Below are 19,529 nucleotides of genomic sequence, written 5' to 3' on the forward strand. Positions count from 1 at the left end.
TGTGTGCACATTCAAATAAAAAGATACTGATGCAAGATTTGTACTAGTCAGGGGTTATCTACAGGGTGTGCTGGTTACTTTCCTGAATGTTTATGCCCCTCTGGAAACTGAATGGAATTTCTATAAACACATTTTTGAACTATTACTCCAGGAGGCACAGGGAGTCTTAATTTGTGAGGGAGATTTTAATGTAAGACTTCACCCAACTCTGAACACATCAAAACCTTTTTTCTCAGGAGGGAAGAAAGTCATAAGATATATAAAATTTATGATGGAGGCACTATTAGATGTGTGGAGAGAACTGATCCCGATAAAAAAAGAGAGACTATACCGTTTTCTCTCACCCACACTCTCTCTATTCAAGACTTGATTATTTTCTCATGTATCAGAGAGATTTATCGCAGGTGTTAAATTGCCAGATCGGGACTATAGATTTGTTAGACCTCACCCCACTTTCTATTGATTTAATACTAGGCCGCGAGGAGAGAAATACTATTTGGAGGCTAAACACAGGTATTCAAAATCAAATGATGGAGCAATTACAGATGGACTACCTGGCTGCAAATGATAATGGGGAAGTATCTCCACTTATTCTTTGGGATGCATGCAAAGCAGTTCTCAGGGGGGAAATTATTGGTTATTGCTCAAATTTAAAAAAGCAGAAAAAAGAAAAATTGGAATGGCTACAAACAGAATTAAAAACATTAGAGAACATTCATAAAAATACATTAAATCACGAAACAAAAATGGAACTGGACAAGAAAAGAAATTAATTAAATGAAATTTATGCAAATGACATTAAAAAAAGCTAATATTTCTTAAAGATATTATGAAGCAGGAGGAAAGGCAGCCAAATTGCTTGCTTACTGATTAAAAAAACAACAAGCAGAAAACACAATTTATAAAATTAAGGACCCCTTAACAAACTAAGAGACATACAACAATCATTTGAAACTTTTTACAAAATCCTGTATACACAACCTAAAATAGATTAAACAAAGATGAAAGGCTTTTTTGACACAATCCAATTACCTAAAGTGGGAGAAACAAAATGAGGTTCTAATTAGTGAAATAACGGAAGAAGAAATTATAAAAGCAATATCAAATTTAAAACCTAATAAGGCAACAGGACCAGACAGGTTTCCCTCGGAATGGTACAAGGAAATGAAAGACCTATCAATCCCAGTAATGAAGGATGTATTTAACCATGTGCTTGAGACTGGCATTACCCCTCCAACAGTGAACAGAGAAGCAGTGATCTCCTTGATACCAAAAGAAGGTAAAGATAAATTGGAATGTGGAAACCATCAGCCTATAAGTGTACTAAATAAAGATTACAAAACTTTTACTCACACTCTAGCAAAAAGGACTGAAATAATTCTACCCCAGATAATAAGTCTGGATCTGACAGGTTTTATTCTACAAAGGCAGACACAAGATAATATTCGCTGAACATTACACATAATTGAGCAAATAGTAGGTAAAAAAAACTTCAGGCAGTACTTCTAGGTCTTGATGCGGAAAAGGCTTTTGATTGTGTTAATTGGGAGTTTTTATATGAAGTATTGCTAAAATTTGGATTCCATCAGACCTTTATTAAAATAATACAAGCATTGTATAAGGACTCAAGGGCGAGAATAAAAGTAAATGGAAGTACATCAAATTCTTTTAGTTTGGAAAGAGGTCCCAGACAAGGTTGTCCAACTAGTCCATTGCTGTTCGCATTATTCATTGAAGCATTAAGTCAGGGTATTATTCAAGATAAAAATATTACAGGTATTAAAATGTTTGGTCAAGAGCATAAAATCTCATTTTAATTTGTCAAATCCAGAAAGTTCAATCTTAAAACTGTTATCTTCTTAGGATGCTTTTAGTACCATATCTGCATATAAATTGAATATTCCAAAAACCCAGATACTAAATTTTAATTATAAACCCAGTCAGACTCTAGGCCCTAAAATCCAACTGGATTGGAGTTTGGACCATATGAAGAACTTAGGAGTAAACGTCCCAAAAGATTTAATGAAATTATATGTCCTAAATTTTGATCATTTAAACCAGAAATTTAAAAAAAGACATAAAGAGATGGAATCTACTTCCAATGTTAAGTTTTGAGTCCTGAATTGAGTCTATAAAAATGAATGTCCTGCCTAGGGTATTATATTTGTTTCAGACTCCAGTTGAAATAAAAGATAAACAATTTAATGAATGGGATAAACTAATATTGCAGTACATGCACAATTAGGAAATAAAAGACAGATTGGTAATAAATTGATTGATGTAAATTTGAAAATATGGCTAAATGTTACCACCAAGGGGGGCTTGTTTGAAGCAGTGAAGATCTTGAGATGGTGCTCTCATGATTTAGACTTTTGTTCGAATCAGTTCGAAGAGACATATAAGGGATGGGCTAAACAGCCTAACTTCATACTGCAAATTTTTTAACCAAGATACACTGTATAGTTTCCAGGGTTTAAAAAATTTACATGGGTTAAAAAATAGTGAATTTTATAGGTTCCTTCAGGTACGCCACTATATAAATAATAAATTGAGAGAAGGTCAAAAAATATTTAAAAACAATCTACTACTAATTTCTACTACTACATTTTATTACTTCAAGAGGTGAAAACAAAGTATTGAAAACAAAGTATTTACACTGTGTGCACAATTAATAGGCAAGTGAGTATTTTGACCATATTATCATTTTTAGGCATATTTTCTAACTCCAAGCTGGATAAACTTGAATGCTTAATGGATTTAAGCATAGCAGGTGATGTGTATCTGTGTAATGAGGGAGGGTGTGGCCTAAGGAGGTCAACACCCTATATCAAGGTGTGCATAATTATTAGGCAGCTTTTTTCTTTAGACAAAATGGGCCAAAAAAGAGATTGAACTGACTCTGAAAAGTTAAAAATTACCAAAAGTCTCTCAGGGGGATGCAGAACTCTTGAAATTGCTAAGATATTGGGGCGTGATCACAGAACCATCAAACGTTTTGTTGCAAATAGCCAACAGGGTCGCAAGAAACGTGCTGAGAAAAAAAGATATAACTGCCAAGGATTTGAGAAGAATCAAGCGTGAAGCTACCAGGAACCCATTATCTTCCAGTTCTGTCATATTCCAGAACTGCAAGCTAGCTGGAGTATCAAGAAGTACAAGGTGTTCAGCGCTCAGAGACATGGCCAAGTTAAGGAAGGCTGAAACCCGACCACCACTGAAGAAGACACATAAGCTGAAGTGTCTAGACTGGTCCAAGAAGAATCTGAAGACAGATTTTTCAAAGGTTTTATGGACTGATGAAATGAGAGTGATTCTTGACGGACCAGATGGATGGGCCCGTGGCTGGATCACTAACGGGACAGAGCTCCGCTTCGAGTCAGACGCCAGCAAGGTGGAGGTGGGGTACTGGTATGGGCTGGTATTATTAAAGATGAGCTGGTTGGACCTTTTCGGGTTGAAGATGGGCTCAAAATCAACTCCCAAGCCTACTGCCAGTTTTTAGAAGACACTTTCTTTAAGCAGTGGTACAGGAACAAGTCTGAAATCTTTCAAAAAGACAATGATTTTTATGCAGGACAATGCTCCGTCACATGCATCCAAGTACTCCTCTGCGTGGCTCGCCAGTAAAGGCATTAAAGATGAAAAACTTATGACATGGCCCCCTTCCTCACCTGACCTGAACCCAACTGAGAACTTGTGGGCAATTCTTAAATGGGAGATTTACAGTGAAGGAAACCAGTACACCTCTCTGAACAGTGTCTGGGAGGCTGTGGTTGCTGCTGCACAAAAAGTTGATCGTCAACAGATCAAGAAACTGACAGACTCCATGAATGGAAGGCTGATCACTGTTATTGAAAAGAAGGGTGACTATATTGGTCACTATTTTTTTTTTTTTATTTCTCAGAAATGTTCATTGGAAAGCTTTGAGTTGTTTGTAATTCTCATCTGAACAGAGGAAAATAAAAAAGTGAGATGGGGAAAATGTGTGTTTTCATTTAGCTGCATAATAATTCTGCACCATTATAGTTGCCCAATAAATGTGCACATATAGATATTCTCCTAAGAAAGCCAAAACTTCACTTTATTTTTCTTAAACATTCATGTTTGAGGTTTATTAACATTTTGGATTAACCAAGAGCACTGTAGTTGGTCATTAATAAAAATAATCCTCAAAAATAAGACTTATAATTGTGCACACAGTGTATTTGGAATACTTAGTGTTGCTGCGAGGAAAGCAATCACAAAGAAATGGCTTAAGCCTGAAACACCATCGCTCAAGAATTGGTAAGATATAATTTGTGAAATATTTGTAATGGAAAGAATAACTTTCTCAATTAGGCTTCAGGATGACAAATGTGAAGGAATTTGGGAGAAATGGAAAAAGTATATTTCCCTGAAATGCCCTTCTTTTGTTTAGATACACTGATTATTATTGTATTCATAAGTCAATGTTCCTTCTTTTTTATTCTTAGTTTGACCCAAGTTCTATTTGAGTTTTGGTTATTTTTATTTTTGTGTGTTTGTGTATGTGTATGTATATATGTGTATGTATGTATGTATGTGTGTGTATGTGTGTGTGTGTATATATATATAATTTTTTCCCCCTGTTTCGCATTTATGGTTTTGTTGTTGTATACAAATGTAAAAGATTAATCGCATAGTAGGATAAATACTTGTATAATATAATATATAATGTATAAACTGCTGTCATACTGATATGTGATTCAAAATAAATAAAATTATTTTTAAAAAAACCTCATGATCTGTGCATCTCTAATCAAAATTATTATATCTTCACATTCTTTTCGTGAGACTTCCTTCCAGTTTTTCATAGAAAACTTGAGGGATATTTTTCTACCCTTCTAAAGTTCAGTCTTAGAAGTTGGTTGCATTTTCTGCTTCTCCTGATGCAAGTAATCCCAAACACTTTCAGTTATGCTGAGGTCTGGACTCTGGGGCAGTCAGTTCATCATTCTCAGAACAACAATAGCTTCTTTGTTTCATTTGCATTTTTTTGTCTGTTTTGGACGGCAACACCAGTGTATTTTCTCAGATCTGAATCAAGAGTGGAGCTTTATTTTCTCCTCTCTCCCAAAGATGAAAAGTGCTGTTTATCTGCTGGATAAGTGAATTAACTCATATCTATTCTGCTCTAAACTATCCATTTTGACTGAAAATTAAATAAATGAAGGGTGGTCTCTGACGTTTTGTTAGTGTTGTATAAATTATGGCAGCACATAATGAATAACATCCACAGTATAACACAGGGTATTTGGTTTTTATGGATTGAGGACATGCAAAAAAGTCATTACTGAAGCCATAAAACAACTAACAAATTCAACACTGCCAGATAACAGAAAAAGACGGACATCAACATACAGGCAAATGAAAACAAAGGGAGAGAGTTAAGTGAACAACTCTTTCTTTCTCACAAAATACACATCTAGCTGGTGTGATATGGGGTCATGCTTCAAGGACTACAGTAACACATGAGGGTTCACAAGCATGCAGACAACAGGATAATAGTAAATACTGGACTGTTAAGTAAGGCTGCTTTACCATAAGTCTTACCACCTGCTGGATTAGCTGATCTGGATCCTTATGTATGAGCAGCACACAAGGCAGTGAAGGGCGTTCCGTTACACAAAGTCATGAAAATGAAACTTCATTACGCAGCATGCATTGGGCAGGTCATAGTACTTGCATAAACAATCACCAATTGTTGCCATGGGCAACAATGTAAAGCATGCTGATGTTTACGATGTAGCATAAAAGAGAAACTGGTCTTTCTGAGCATCAGCAGAGCAGAGCTCATAATTCATACCACTTCAGTGAAAATGGTATGACAGAAGTGCAGTGAAACAAAACAGATCGCTGCACTAAAAAGAGGAAAACGTCAGTTGTCATTGTATAAAGTCAATGACTAAAAGTAAAAATATTACAGGAGTGAACTTACGTTGTGATTGAGAAACCACTTTAGCTCGGCTCCGCCCCCTACTGTCTGTAACAGATGGTCCACCCCCGACGCTGCTGCCTGAACTCTGTCTCCGGGTGCGGACACGACCTAGAGAGGGGGAGGGAGAGAGGGGGAGAGAGAGAGAGAGAGAGAGAGAGAGAGAGAGAGACAGATAGAGAGAGAGAGAGAGATTGAATGCACTGTGTGCAAAGAGCACAAATGTTACAAACTACTTAACAATCCTCCATACAAAAACACATATTTATGCTTATGAAAATATTGTACCACAAGACAACACAGCACTTCAGCGCTATCGCTAACAGTGAAAGATATACAGTACTGTGACAAAAGTCAAAAGCCACCCTTTATTTCATAAGTTCATTTTTGAGGGGATAATTCTGACGAGACTAGATATTAGATAATCCACTGGCATCAAAAATGGGGAAATTAAAAGGAAAATAAGTGGAAAAAAACATGGGTTTTCAAAACTGGACTTAAAAATTATCAAAACGTGCAGAAAAATGCCACTGAAGAAAAAATGGAAAGCTGCTGGTTCTCAGAACAAAGAACTTAGTCCAGACCTCAGCATCACTGAACAAGTTTGGGATTACTTGGTTTACCTGAAGCAAAAAAAAAACCAGCATCTTAGACTGAACTGAAATATCCCTGCAGATTTCTTTGAAAAACTGAAGGTTTTGACTGGAAACTGAATAAATGAAGGGTGGTCTATTACTTCTGTACAGTAGTGTCTGAAGAACACTGCTGCAAACCTGCTTATAATGAATAATCTTACAACCCCAATTCCAATGAAGTTGGGACATTGTGTAAGACATAAATAAAAACAATACGATGATTTGCAAATCCTTTTCAACTTATATGCAATTGAATACACTACAAAGACAAGATATTTAATGTTCAAACGGATAAACTTTATTGTTTTTTGCAAATATTCACTCATTTTGAATTTGATGCCTACAACACGTTCCAAAGAAGTTGGGACAGGGGCGTGTTTACCACTGTGTTACATCACCTTTCCTTTAACAACACTCAATAAGTGTTTGGGAACTGAGGGCACTAATTGTTGAAGTTTTGTAGGTGGAATTCTTTCCCATTCTTGCTTGATGTACAACTTCAGTTTCTCAACAGTCCGGGTTCTCCGTTGTCATATTTTGTGCTTCATAATGCGCCACACATTTTCAATGGGAGACAGGTCCGAACTGCAGGCAGGCCAGTCTAGTACCCGCACTCTTTTACTACGGAGCCACGCTGTTGTAACACGGAATGTGGCTTGGCATTGTCTTGCTGAAATAAGCAGGAACGTCCCTGAAAAAGACATTGCTTGGATGGCAGCAGATGTTGCTCCAAAACCTGTATGTACCTTTCAGCATTAATGGTGCCTTCATAGATGTGCAAGTTACCCATGCCATGGGCACTAACACACCCCCACACCATCAGAGATGCTGGCTTTTGAACTTTGCGCTGATAACAATCTGGACAGTCCTTTTCCTCTTTGGCCCCGGAGGACACGACGTCCATGATTTCCAAAAATAATCTGAAATGTGGACTCGTTAGACCACAGGACACTTTTCCACTTTGCGTCAGTCCATCTCAGATGAGCTCGGGCCCAGAGAAGCCGGCGGCGTTTCTGGGTGTTGTTGATATATGGCTTTCGCTTTTTAGTTTTAACTTGCACTTACAGATGGAGTGACGAACTGTGTTCACTGACAATGGTTTTCTGAAGTGTTCCTGAGCCCATGTGGTAATATCCGTTACAGAATGATGTCGGTTTTTAATGCAGTGCCGCCTGAGGGAAAAAATGGTGAACTTTGCCCCATCCTTGCTTGTGAAGACTGAACCTTTCAGGGATGCTCCCTTTTATACCCAGTCATGAAACTCACCTGTTTCCAATTAACCTGTTCACCTGTGGAATGTTCCAAACAGGTGTTTTTTGTTGCCCCTGTCCCAACTTCTTTGGAATGTGTTGCAGGCATCAAATTCAAAATTAGTGAATATTTGCAAAAAACAATAAAGTTTATCCGTTTGAACATTAAATATCTTGTCTTTGTAGTGTATTCAATTGAATATAGGTTGAAAAGGATTTGCAAATTATCGTATTCTGTTTCTATTTATGTTTTACACAATTTCCCAACTTCATTGGAATTGGTGTTGTAGTTCATATAATAATAATCTTGCTTTCTAATAATCATATATAGTAATACCATCAATCAGTCAAGATCTGACCCTGTATGCACACAATGTACAGGGTCTACAACCAACATTAGCATCACGATGAAATACGAACGCACAAAACATACAAGGACACCTGGGGCCTATTATTTTCCCTCTGAAATCTCACTACTTCATTACAAACCAGGTCTCTAAACACTTTTGCTCAGCCCCTCATATATACAACAAAATGAAAACATGCTTTCATTTGAGAGACCACTTCAGTCATAACTGATCTGCAGGCGTCCAGCGCCGACTACAGTCAGCAGACCACATGCAGGTAATCCATGCAGACTTGCACAGATGTAGTCTGATCAATCGCAGCAGAGGTGCCCAGCTTCAGTGCTGGTGGACCACAGTTCAGTGTTTTCACTGTACAAATGTGCTTCATTTCAGCATTAAAGAAATATTCCAGCATTATTCAAGTTAATTTGCTACAGGTGCAGCATATATAGGGTTTAGCTTGAAAAATGCTGGAGGATTATTTTAAATCAATCAATAAGTGAGTATGTAAATCAGCTGTGTTGGAACACAGTCCAGGACTGGAGCTGGGCATCCCGAAATCACAAGTTTACAGTAAATGACACAGAATGAGACAGGGAGGAGGACTACAACACAGCGATCCTCACTCCACACAGACTTGGTGTGCACACATACACACAGACCTTACCCTCCACATTACCAGGAGTAGCATCTTAGGTCAAATAAACCAGAGGAACCCAAGAAAAAGCATAACAGGATGATATTAGCATTATGGCTAGAAGAAAGTGGTTGGCAGGTTTTCACAGGGAATTAGGAGATTATGCTACAGATTCCAAATTGTACTATTATATTAAAAAAAATATTATTCTAAAAAATACTTCTCATCAAGCTGAACAGTGTGTAATGCAGTGGTTCAAACCCCAAGGACCCCACCAGTGCATAGTTAAGAGTTTATTGAGCTCTAGCAGACAATTCTGATTCAAATCATAATTACTGGTTCAACACACGATTAGTCAATGAGAGATGAGAAACAATAAACAATGTTGTCCTGGTTTCCTTTAAGACTGAGAATCACTGCAATACAGACATCAGCACCAAACAGGTTCTCCTTCTCTGTTTATCATCTAGCATTGTGTTGTTATATCGCTGCTGTTGGAAGAAAAACGTTTTTCAGTTTTTGACATAATTTGAAAATGCCCATTGCTCTTTACATTGTGTGTAAATTTCATGATGAATGGACCAAAGTGTGGTTCCTTTGACTTACATTAAAAGTAAAGTAAGTTTTATCTTCTCCTGTGAAGTTACCATGGAGATCTCTTTCAACAACAGCAATATATAAAAAACCGATTTGAACACTCCAATCTTTCACAGATTAGACTGAGTACTTTCTGTGCTCATACTGTTGTAATGTGTTTACCCAGTGATGCATAGGAGCCAGGGGGCAGTGCTGTGGCTGAGCTGAAGGGGGCAGCAGCGGGTACAGTGGGCATTCTTGACTTGGCACTGGCAGCTGCGTTTACGTCAATATCACTGCGAGATCGCTGCAGCGAGCCAGGCGTGGATGACACTTTAGAGGTAACTACTTTAGCTGAGAGACAGAGAGAGAAGCAGAAAGAGAAAGATATAAACAATGATAACAGCAGTTACAGTTTATTATAACATTAATGTAGTTATACACTACTCTGCAGAAGTCAGAGACCACCTTTTGTTTATTTCATGTCCAGTCACAATATCCTTTAAAGTACAAGTCAGTGTCTGCAAATAGCAAAACAATATATATTTAATAGGAAATTACCCATAAATCTCAACAATTCAAAATAATTTTATCAGTACTTAGTGTGTCCACCCCTTCAGGAGACCTGCTTTCAGTTTTTCAAAGAAATCTGCAGGGATATTTTTACACTTCTCCAAAGATCGGTTTTAGAAGTTAGTTTCATTTTCTGTTTCTCATATTTCTCACAGACTAATTTCAAACATATGTAATGATGTTTAAGTCTGGACTCTGGGGTGGTCAGCCCATTGTTCTGAAAACGTCAGCAGTTTCTTTGTTTTTTGATTTGCAAATGTTTTCTCGGTAAGGGCTTCTTGACAGCTACACATCCTTTCAGACCCACAGGGCTGTCTTCTTACAGTGGAAGGATGGACTTTGTAGAACATTTTCAGATCTGAAGTAAGAGCAGAGCTTGATTTTCTCCTCAAAGGTCAAATCTGTCTGTACTGTTTATCTGATGGTGACAGTTTTGGTGGTCTACCAGGTCTTCTAGGTTGTCAGTGGTTCCATTTTCTCTGCATCTTTTAAACTTTTTTTGAACTCCAGTTTTGTAAACTCCTGTTTTTTTCACTTCTTTTGACTTATGCAAGTGGATAGCATTATGCCTAATCTAATCTGATCTGATCTAATTTAATCTAATCCAGTCTAATATAATCCCCTCAAAAATATCTGCACATATAAAAATATTTGCACAGTACTGTATATAAAAAACACCGCTGTATAATGCTGGTCACATTAGACCAGTGCACCAGTGACCACTGGAAATCCAGTACAGCATTTCAACAGAATAATCGGATTATCAGACTGTAATTTCAGTCACACTAGTAAGGAAAATAATGTGCTCTTACTTCTAGTTACACTGCTTCCTACAGGGACTTTTGCAGACAGCGGCCTACTGAGAGAGAGAGAGAGAGAGAGAGAGAGAGAGAGAGAGAGATTAAAGATGGAATAATTGAAAGTGAAATCTTAATAGTATTACTAAATGTTACATGAAAGTTTGCTACTCAGTTGTGTTCAATTCATGTCTTACTTTAGGCTCTCCTGGGAGCTGGAGGAGGAGCGGTCAGACTGCGGGAGAGACATAATGCTGTCTGAACTCTTCAAATGAGACTGCAGAGCCTTCTGATAGGTCAGCTCAAGAGCCTGGAACAGCTGTTCAGCCTCCTTACTGAAATGGCCATGGAAGCCCCAGTAACACCTGGAAAGTGTGAAGGGGGCAGTCAAGTCATAAATATATCAACTCATGCTTCACCCACAGATTCACTTTCTCATAGAAACTGCTGCTAGTCTGCACAAGCTTTACAGAACCATGGCATGACACCTAAATTTCACTCAAGCCATATGATGTTGCTGCATGACGTTAAGTGTCTAGATGAAAATGCTGCACTGCTGAGCTGTTGGTGTTGCTAATTGAAAATAAACTGGTTGGAAAGAACAACAAATGTGTTACCAATGATAACGTTGCTCAATTACACAATAAAATCCTAACAGTGTGGTTCTTCACATGTATACAAAATAACGGTGTTGTCGGAACACAACCTTGTATCTCCAAAATGGTAACTTTACAGGAGAAGGAAAAAAGTCAATGGAACCAGAATTTTTTCCAAGTAATTTTGGACTGTTTCTTTTGGTCCATTCATCATGAAATTCATATACAATGTAAAGGGTAACAGATATTTTCAAAAACTGAAAAAGGTCAAAAATGGAGATACGAGGTTTTCTTCTGACAACAGCAATAAATATCATCTTAAAATAAAGGGCCCATTTCATGGAAAACCAAATTTTCCTCACTCATTTTTTTAGTAAAACAGCATGATGTAGTATGTAAACATTGTTTAAAGAGAATTCCACCTTTTCCACACATTTCCACAGAATTAAAAGGGAAGTTCTAAAGACACTTGAACTGAGTCTAAATTGTTCCAAAGAGTTAAATGCCTCTAAAAGCTCCCTCACAGAACAGTATTAGATGAAATGGTTACAAACATGTTGCCTAGTACCAGAGACATTATTTATTATGCTTTTGAGAAGGTTATGGCCTAAAACATATTTTTACAATCCATTAAAGGAGGGGAGGTACATGCAGTATTAGCACTATTTTACCATTACTTTAATATTACATATAAAGTACACTGGTGGTTTTGGACAGCAAATAAAAAGGCTATATTTGCATTTTAGACATCACAAGCCTTGGTTCTCCAATAGTATTCGCTCATCTGCCTTCACATGCATATGAACATGAGTCACATCCCATTCTTAATCAATAGGGTTTAATATGATGTCGAGCCACCCTTTTAAAGCTATAATAGCTTCAGCTCTTCTGGGAAGGCTTTCCACAAGGGTTAGGAGTGTGTTTATGGGAATTTTTGGTCATTCTTCCAGAAGCCCATTTGTGAGGTCATCCCAAAGGTGTTCTGTCAGGCTGAGGTCAGGACTCTGTGCAGGCCAGTCAAGTTCTTCCACACTAAACTCACTCATCCATGTCTTTATGGACCTTGCTTTGTGCACTGGTGCACAGTCATGTTGGAAATGGAAGGGGCCATCTCCAAATTGTTTCCACAAAGTTGAGAGCATGAAATTGTCCAAAATCTCTTGATCTGCTGAAGCTTTAAGAGTTCCTTTCACTGGAACTAAGGGGTTGAGCCCAACTCCTGAAAAACAATACCGCACCTTAATCCCCCCTCCACCAAACTTAACACTTGACAATTACTGTTCTCCAGGCTCTGTTCAAACCAAGACTCGTCCATCGGATTGCCATATGGAGAAGCGTGATTCGTCACTCCAGACAACACGTCTCCACTCCTCTAGAGTCCAGTGGCAGTGCTTTACACTGCTGCATTCAACGCTTTGCATTGCACTTGGTGATGTAAGGCTTGGATGCAGCTGCTCGGCCATGGAAACCCATTCCATAAAGCTCTCTACGCTGTTCTTGAGCTAATCTGAAGGCCTTGTGAAGTTTGGAGGTCTGTTGCGATTGACTCTGCAGAAAGTTGGCTTTGTGACTAAGTTGCTTTTGTTCTTAATCGCTTCCACTTTGTTATAAAATCATTGACTATTGACTGTGGAATATTTAGTAGTGAGGAAATTTCATGATGATACCACCCTGTAATTCACTGAACTCTTTGTAGAAAATCTGCAGGCCTATGTGCTTGGTTTTATACAGCTGTGGCCATGGAAGTGATTGGAACACCTGAATTCAATGATTTGGATCCATGAGTGAATACTTTTGGCAGTATAGTGTATCTCAATGAATTCAGCATGAATTTTGAAAAATTGGTGGAATTCTCCTTTAACGTTTTAGTGTTCTGCTCCCTCCCCTTCTATATCCTAGCCCATATATGGAAAGTAAACTGCAAATACAGCACATTGTGAATGAACTGTTTTTGTGATGCCATAAAAAAACAACACATTTGTATTTATCCACTTACTCAACCTATGGCAGTTTAGCTCCGCCCATTCATGCTGAAGTAAAAAGGAGCGAGCCTGGAGCACAGGGTTCATTTACATGTATCAGTTTTAAAAGCACAGTAACAAAAACAGTCTGTTTAATTCTATGAGATAAAGAATGTCTATAACTTGGTCAGTCAAAAATTAATTATAATGAATTATTAAATTATTAAAGTTGTCCTCAAAGAAAAACATAACGTGGGAAAAATGTAGTATATGGGCCCTTTAACAATGCACTGTAAATTTCTGCATTTTGACAAAAACTGAGCTGTATACTACAGTTTATATGAATGGGACTTTAGCATCATTTAGTTCCTGCCTTAAAAAATAAGTATCTTCAAAATGGCAAAAGCTGCAAAATGTGTATTACTTTTAAAGTAGGTTAATGTAAAGAGATTTTATTCCAAGCAATTTTGGAGCATTTCCATTCATCATAAAATTCTAAAACAGTGTAAAGCACAGCTGTGAAGGACAAGTTGAGATACGTCTTATATTTTGGACAGTGACTGACTATATGTTCTGTAAAGGTCTGTCCAATCATGCGACAGCATTCATGGGAAGATTCCCTTAAATGCAACTGCCGGTGATGTGAACCCAGATCACTTACTTTCTGGCAACAGATCTTGCTTCTGAGTCTGCGTCGTGAACTCCTTTCTTAATGGTCTCCCTCAGGACGGATACATGCCTGAGCACAGAGAAAAAACAAATAGGCCAAAGTAAGTACTGGTAGAAATGGATCCTAAATCAATAGAAGGGTTTTCTCTGCCACCCTCCAGAAACCACACGCAGGCTTCTTTTACTGCACTAAAATGCACCCAGTCCTTACCGGGATGTCCTATGCTTTCCCATGGCAACCGCTCAGGCTAATAGAAGTGTAGCAAATCGATGGTTGATCAAGGACATGAATACTATGTGTGTGTATGTGAGTTTCCAGCACCCCTTCTGTCTGTGTGTTCATCCTGTGTGGTGCTATTCTACTATTCTTAAACTAAAGCATTAAAACTAGAGCCTGTACCCACTGGAGCTCCTGATTTTCGAGCAAAATCCAAATTTTAGACAATCTGCTAAAACCGAAAATTAGCCAAAGGTATTCTGCTGCTGTGGTGTGTTTCAACATGAGGCCTGGAAAAAGACATTTAATAAAAATATATCATTGCTTTTGGACAAAAACCCTGTACTTCCAAAATAGTAATGTTACAGGACAATAAAGACCACTTGACTTGTAGTCCAGCATTTGATGGCCTTACCTCTCCAGAGAATTAGTTTGCCATTCCTGCAGTAAAAGGTCTAAAAACTCATAACTGCGCCTGAGAACGAAAAACGTATGAATTTATTCATCAGTAAGACAAACGATGATCACTAAAAGAACGTGGTGGTCAGTGCTGACCTTACCGTCGGACAGCCACAGATTTGGATGTGCAGCTGATGGTCATGATGGGGATGAGCCGATGGTAGTGTGTATGCTAGAAGAAAAAACACACACATAAAAAAAAAACACACACAAGTCTTCTGTATGAATCATATAAAAGTTCCATACTGACAAAAGTTTTCAGTTTTTAATATGATTAAAAAGGCTCCTCTGCACCTCTCAATGCTCTGCGCTGTTTAGGGTTGCCAGACTGGACATATATCTATATACTAGAAAATATTATACATGCATGTAATAATAATTTGATATATATGGATCATTGTACATGTATACATGTAATGTTCATGATATTTCCAAACTTTCATATTGTCTCAGGCCTATGGACAATACATTGTAATTATACATTTTTACTTTTGTCAAGACTGCCTTGAGATTTGATGAATATTCTGGTATCACTTGCAATGCTGGATGCTGTACAGCTCAGTCTATTTCTCATTATGGACACACCTAACATCATATAGCTTCCTACAGATAATTTTATTCATATATCTGAAACCAATTAGTTCTATATGATTGAAAAATGTACACGCAAAAAATCAAAAAGCTGGACCAAAACGGCTATTCAAGACATTTATGCTTCAACTTTCTCATTCAATCATGCAACAATAGTTTAACAGGTGCAAACTAAATGTGACAAATAGAGTAAATGAGAGAGTCTTGAGTCTTGGCTGTGATACAACAACTATCACTGTCTATCAAAGCTTCCTCCACTGATGAACACAACACGCCCAGCGTGTTGGCACAGATGCACTTTATGTTCTGATCAATGCCATTGATTTGGATGTTGTTTCCTCAGATTCAACGACCTGCTGCACAGGAAACAGTAAATCTGCCCTTTAATGGTTGCAGGAAGAAACAGCTTAGACAACACTGACTGTGTGTGTGCAGGTTTGTAGAGCTGTGGTCTTTTTTTGGGTCATTTTTTTGGTCTCAATTTTATATGACTCAGCCTTGACTCAGCCTTGACTCAGTCTCGCTTTCATTTCTGCCTCACTTAGACTTGATCTTGACAGTCAATCGTTAAAGTGAAACATTAAAGTGTACTGAGTATTTCTTATTCTTAAGGAAATTTAGATATTCAAAATAATATTCAGTAGATTTTCCACAAATTAAAATATTTATTAGTTGCTATAGTTGTTTTTTTCAAAGACAGAAACATCCGAAATGTATAACCCCCAGCATAATCCTGCAATTAAAAAAATGACATTCAAAAATGACATCTGAATTAGCTAAAACAGTTCCAGTGTCCATTCTTGCATTGGTGTTAGTCTATCCTCTTTTTTGTGTTGCTTCCTTTCTTGCTTTCTCTTCTGTCCTCAATTGTCCTCTCTCACAACCTACTGGCATTGCTGATTCATGCTCAATCGGCCAAGAAAGATGACACAAGATGACGAGGACAGACTAAAGCCAACAGGTGCCGTGCACTCCCCACAGACTACGGGTCACCGTCTGCCACCAATGCTCACCAATGGTGTATGACGGCCAAGAGTCAGCTTGGGCCAGTGCCATTTCACCCCTTGTCCACTTACCCCTCCGTTTTGCGCATTCACGTATAGGGGTAGGGTATCCTGATTCTCACTGTGATAGAGGGGTAGGGCGAAGTGTTAGGGCTATAGGGCCCTGCACTCCAAACAGTGGCCCTTCCAAATGGTGTGTTATGAGAAAAAAAGAAAAACTGGAAGGTGGTAGCGCGAGAGCCGCACTTCGCATAGATGATCGGATTGTAAATGAACCTGGAATGCTCAGTTCATTGAATATGCAGATGTAGCTTTATAGTTTACGTTTGTGTACTTCAATATAGATATTACACTTGTTGTACTTGGTCCTATTCTGCTGTTATGACACTCTACCATATACTCACTCGTATAATAAGGCGGATGGCTGCAACGCCAGATGTGGCCATGACTTTGGCACTGTTAGGGACGAGGTTCAGCAGCATAGGCATAATGGACTCTGCTCCGTGGTCAAACTTGTTGCCCAGAACAGAAGATAAATGCCTAAAGGAAGAAGAATACATCAGGGATCATTTAACGCACTTACTGAACTCAAACAATTAGTGAAAACCATCATTGTTCTCTGAGAACATTCAACTCTTTCTTGTATTGTTATTTATAATGTCTAGCTATAATGGGTCTAAATGGGTCAAATGTGTATATGTGGTATGTCTGCATTTGTCTATGCACTCAAATTGCCTTCATCACTATTTTCCATCAAACACAAAGTATTGTAATGCAAGACGCTTAATAGCCATTTTGGATATGATTCAAATTAGTAAATAAAAGCCTTTAAAATAATTTATCTTGTCCATTATAGCTCTTTAGAAGCCCTCGGTGGTCCACCAATTCATTCTCTCTCTTTAAACATCAACCATTCAGTCTGTGGAAAAGTGAGCCAAACGTACCCCAGCGTGATGCAGGCCTCGCGGACCACCTGCGAGCGCAGATCTTTCGCGGACAGTTTGAAGGCGCCCTCTAGCTGCCGCAGCTGTTGAAGGAAACCCTCATGGTCCGTGGCCCCCGCAAGCAACAGCGAACGCACCTTCTTCAGCTGCATGACAGAACGTGAGAGAAAAGCGATATTAGCTGATATATTACTTCATTAAAATAAGAACAGCAGAACAGTAAAGTCAGACACCACCTTTCATTTATTTAATATTCAGTCAAAACAACCATTGAGTGTCAATGTCTCAGGGTGTTTTTATAAGGAGATTAGATATAAGAAGATTTGATACGGGTGCATGAAGAATAGGAAACTGAACAACTCCCAACAACTGTGCAAACTTGACAGACCACCAAAACTGTCATCAGATAAACAGCGCTTAAAGCTTTTATCTTTGAGAGAGAGGAGAAAATCAAGCTGCTTCAGATCTGAAAAACATCCTGTCACACTGTCAGAAGACAACTCGGTGCTGTGGGTCTGAAGGGATATGTAACTGTCAAGCAGCCCTCACTGAGAAAAAAAAAAGAGTACTCGAGGACTACAACTGGACGTCTCGTATGAGGAATAAGGCTTTATGGACTGATAAGTACTTGTTGAAGATGCAAGGAGTAGAAGTCATAAAGGTGGATGACTTCAAATATCTTGGGTCAACCATCCAGAGCAATGGACAGTGCAAAAAAGAGGTGAGGAAGAGGGTGCAGGCAGGATGGAGTGGGTGGAGACGGATGTCAGGGCTGATGTGTGACAGAAGGATAGCAGCAAGAGTGAAAGGGAAGGTTTACAAGACAGTAGTGCGTCCTGCTATGATGTATGGTTTGGACACTGTGGCTCTGTCTAAAAGACAGGAGGCTGAACTGGAGGTGGCGGAGATGAAGATGCTGAGATTTTCGTTGGGAGTGACAAGGATGGACAAGATCAGAAATGAGCAGATCAGAGGGACAGTGAAGGTGGAGCAGTTTGGAGATAAAGCCAGAGAGGCCAGGTTGAGATGGTTTGGACATGTGTTGAGGAGGAATAGTGGATATATTGGTCAAAGAATGTTGGAGATGGAGCTGCCGGGTAGAAGGAGAAGAGGTAGACCTCAGAGAAGGTGCTGAAACTGTAAAAAAGACTAAGAGTAAACACACCAAGTACTGAAAAGTTCATTACTATATTTAGTTGTTAAGGCTTGTGTGTAATTTTCTTTTCTTCCTGGTGCAGGAATAAGTTATTTAATGACCATTCTTACTGGACAGTAAATAAATGAAAAGTCGTCTCTGATGTACTGTATATTCACAGTGGGGCTGGGCAATATGAGAATATATTGTTATAAATGATGTCACAATACAATACACTGCGCTTTTCTGGACATATCATGGACATCGTCAGTGCTTGTATGACCAAGTGCGTGTTTGATTATAAAGAAAGCAAAATTAGTCCTGTTTAACTGCATTTAACGCAACTCAGCAAAGAAAGCAAAAAATGAAGAAATAATTCAATGCTGAGCTTTAAGCTCTTCAACCAATAAGAAGACGAGGAGGGGCAGGAAATGAGCTCACCGCAGCCACTCTGTGCTCCCAGTCATGTTTGTCGTCTGAGAGGACTTCTCGGATCTTATTCATGGAGTCCTCCAGCTCTCTGCTGGAGTAAATCTGAAACAGGCACACAGCACAATCATCAGTTCAATCTATCAATAGAGCAACAGGACCTGAACTAGACCTGGCAGCTCTCCAGCCTCCACCGATCGAAAGTGCAGTGGCCTCAGTGGCCTTTCGATCACTGTTACAGAGACAGACTGGCACAGGAAAGCAACAATCATAGTAATGCATCATATTCCTGATAAGGCAAGCTTGTTCTTTTACTGCGGCTCTGTGTTTCAATCAACAAGTTTTCTCTGTTTTTAATATTTATAAAAAAGATGGCACAGCTAAGGCCAAGAGAGGCTGAAAGCTTATCTAAGCTGAGTAAAATAGTTAGCAGAATCTTAAGCTTATACTCAAAGATGCAGCAATAGCAAATACACTATATGTCCAAAGGTTTACTGACATCTGCTTATCCAAGTGCATTCAGAAGAGCATTAGTGAGGTCAGCTACTGAGGTTTGATGGTTAGTCCTGGATTCCAAACATTACTCCAACTCATCACAAAGGTACAGGATGGAGCTTCATCTTACAAACGCAGTTCCCCTGTTTCACAGCCCAATGCTGGTGGCTTTATACCTCTCTAGCCAACACTTTGCATTGGGCATAGTGACCCTAGGCTGATATGCGTCTGTTCCAGAGCAACCCATTCTATCGGCAGTGC

The 19,529-nt window shown here is 38.7% G+C and overlaps 1 protein-coding gene across 21 annotated transcripts in view; it reads right to left on the reverse strand.

Moving 5' to 3' along the window:
• Nucleotides 1–19,529, reverse strand: part of LOC108444238 (CLIP-associating protein 1-B) — a 96,850-nt gene that overhangs the window by 30,998 nt on the left and 46,323 nt on the right. For 8 of the 21 annotated variants that reach the window (XM_037545560.1, XM_037545563.1, XM_037545559.1 and 5 more), the window contains 12 exons: nt 18,786–18,878; nt 17,210–17,355; nt 16,670–16,805; nt 14,772–14,842; nt 14,627–14,686; nt 13,987–14,064; nt 10,966–11,133; nt 10,784–10,830; nt 9,582–9,752; nt 8,853–8,876; nt 5,957–6,064; nt 5,560–5,598 (listed from right to left, as the gene is read on the reverse strand). In XM_037545560.1, the coding sequence (XP_037401457.1) occupies nt 5,560–5,598; nt 5,957–6,064; nt 8,853–8,876; nt 9,582–9,752; nt 10,784–10,830; nt 10,966–11,133; nt 13,987–14,064; nt 14,627–14,686; nt 14,772–14,842; nt 16,670–16,805; nt 17,210–17,355; nt 18,786–18,878 (1,141 nt within the window). The remainder of the gene's footprint in view (nt 1–5,559; nt 5,599–5,956; nt 6,065–8,852; nt 8,877–9,581; nt 9,753–10,783; nt 10,831–10,965; nt 11,134–13,986; nt 14,065–14,626; nt 14,687–14,771; nt 14,843–16,669; nt 16,806–17,209; nt 17,356–18,785; nt 18,879–19,529) is intronic. The other 13 variants (XM_037545566.1, XM_037545564.1, XM_037545562.1 and 10 more) reach the window with 4 other exon arrangements.

This window comes from Pygocentrus nattereri, chromosome 15 (assembly GCF_015220715.1).
Source record: "Pygocentrus nattereri isolate fPygNat1 chromosome 15, fPygNat1.pri, whole genome shotgun sequence".
Taxonomy (NCBI): Eukaryota; Metazoa; Chordata; class Actinopteri; order Characiformes; family Serrasalmidae; genus Pygocentrus; species Pygocentrus nattereri.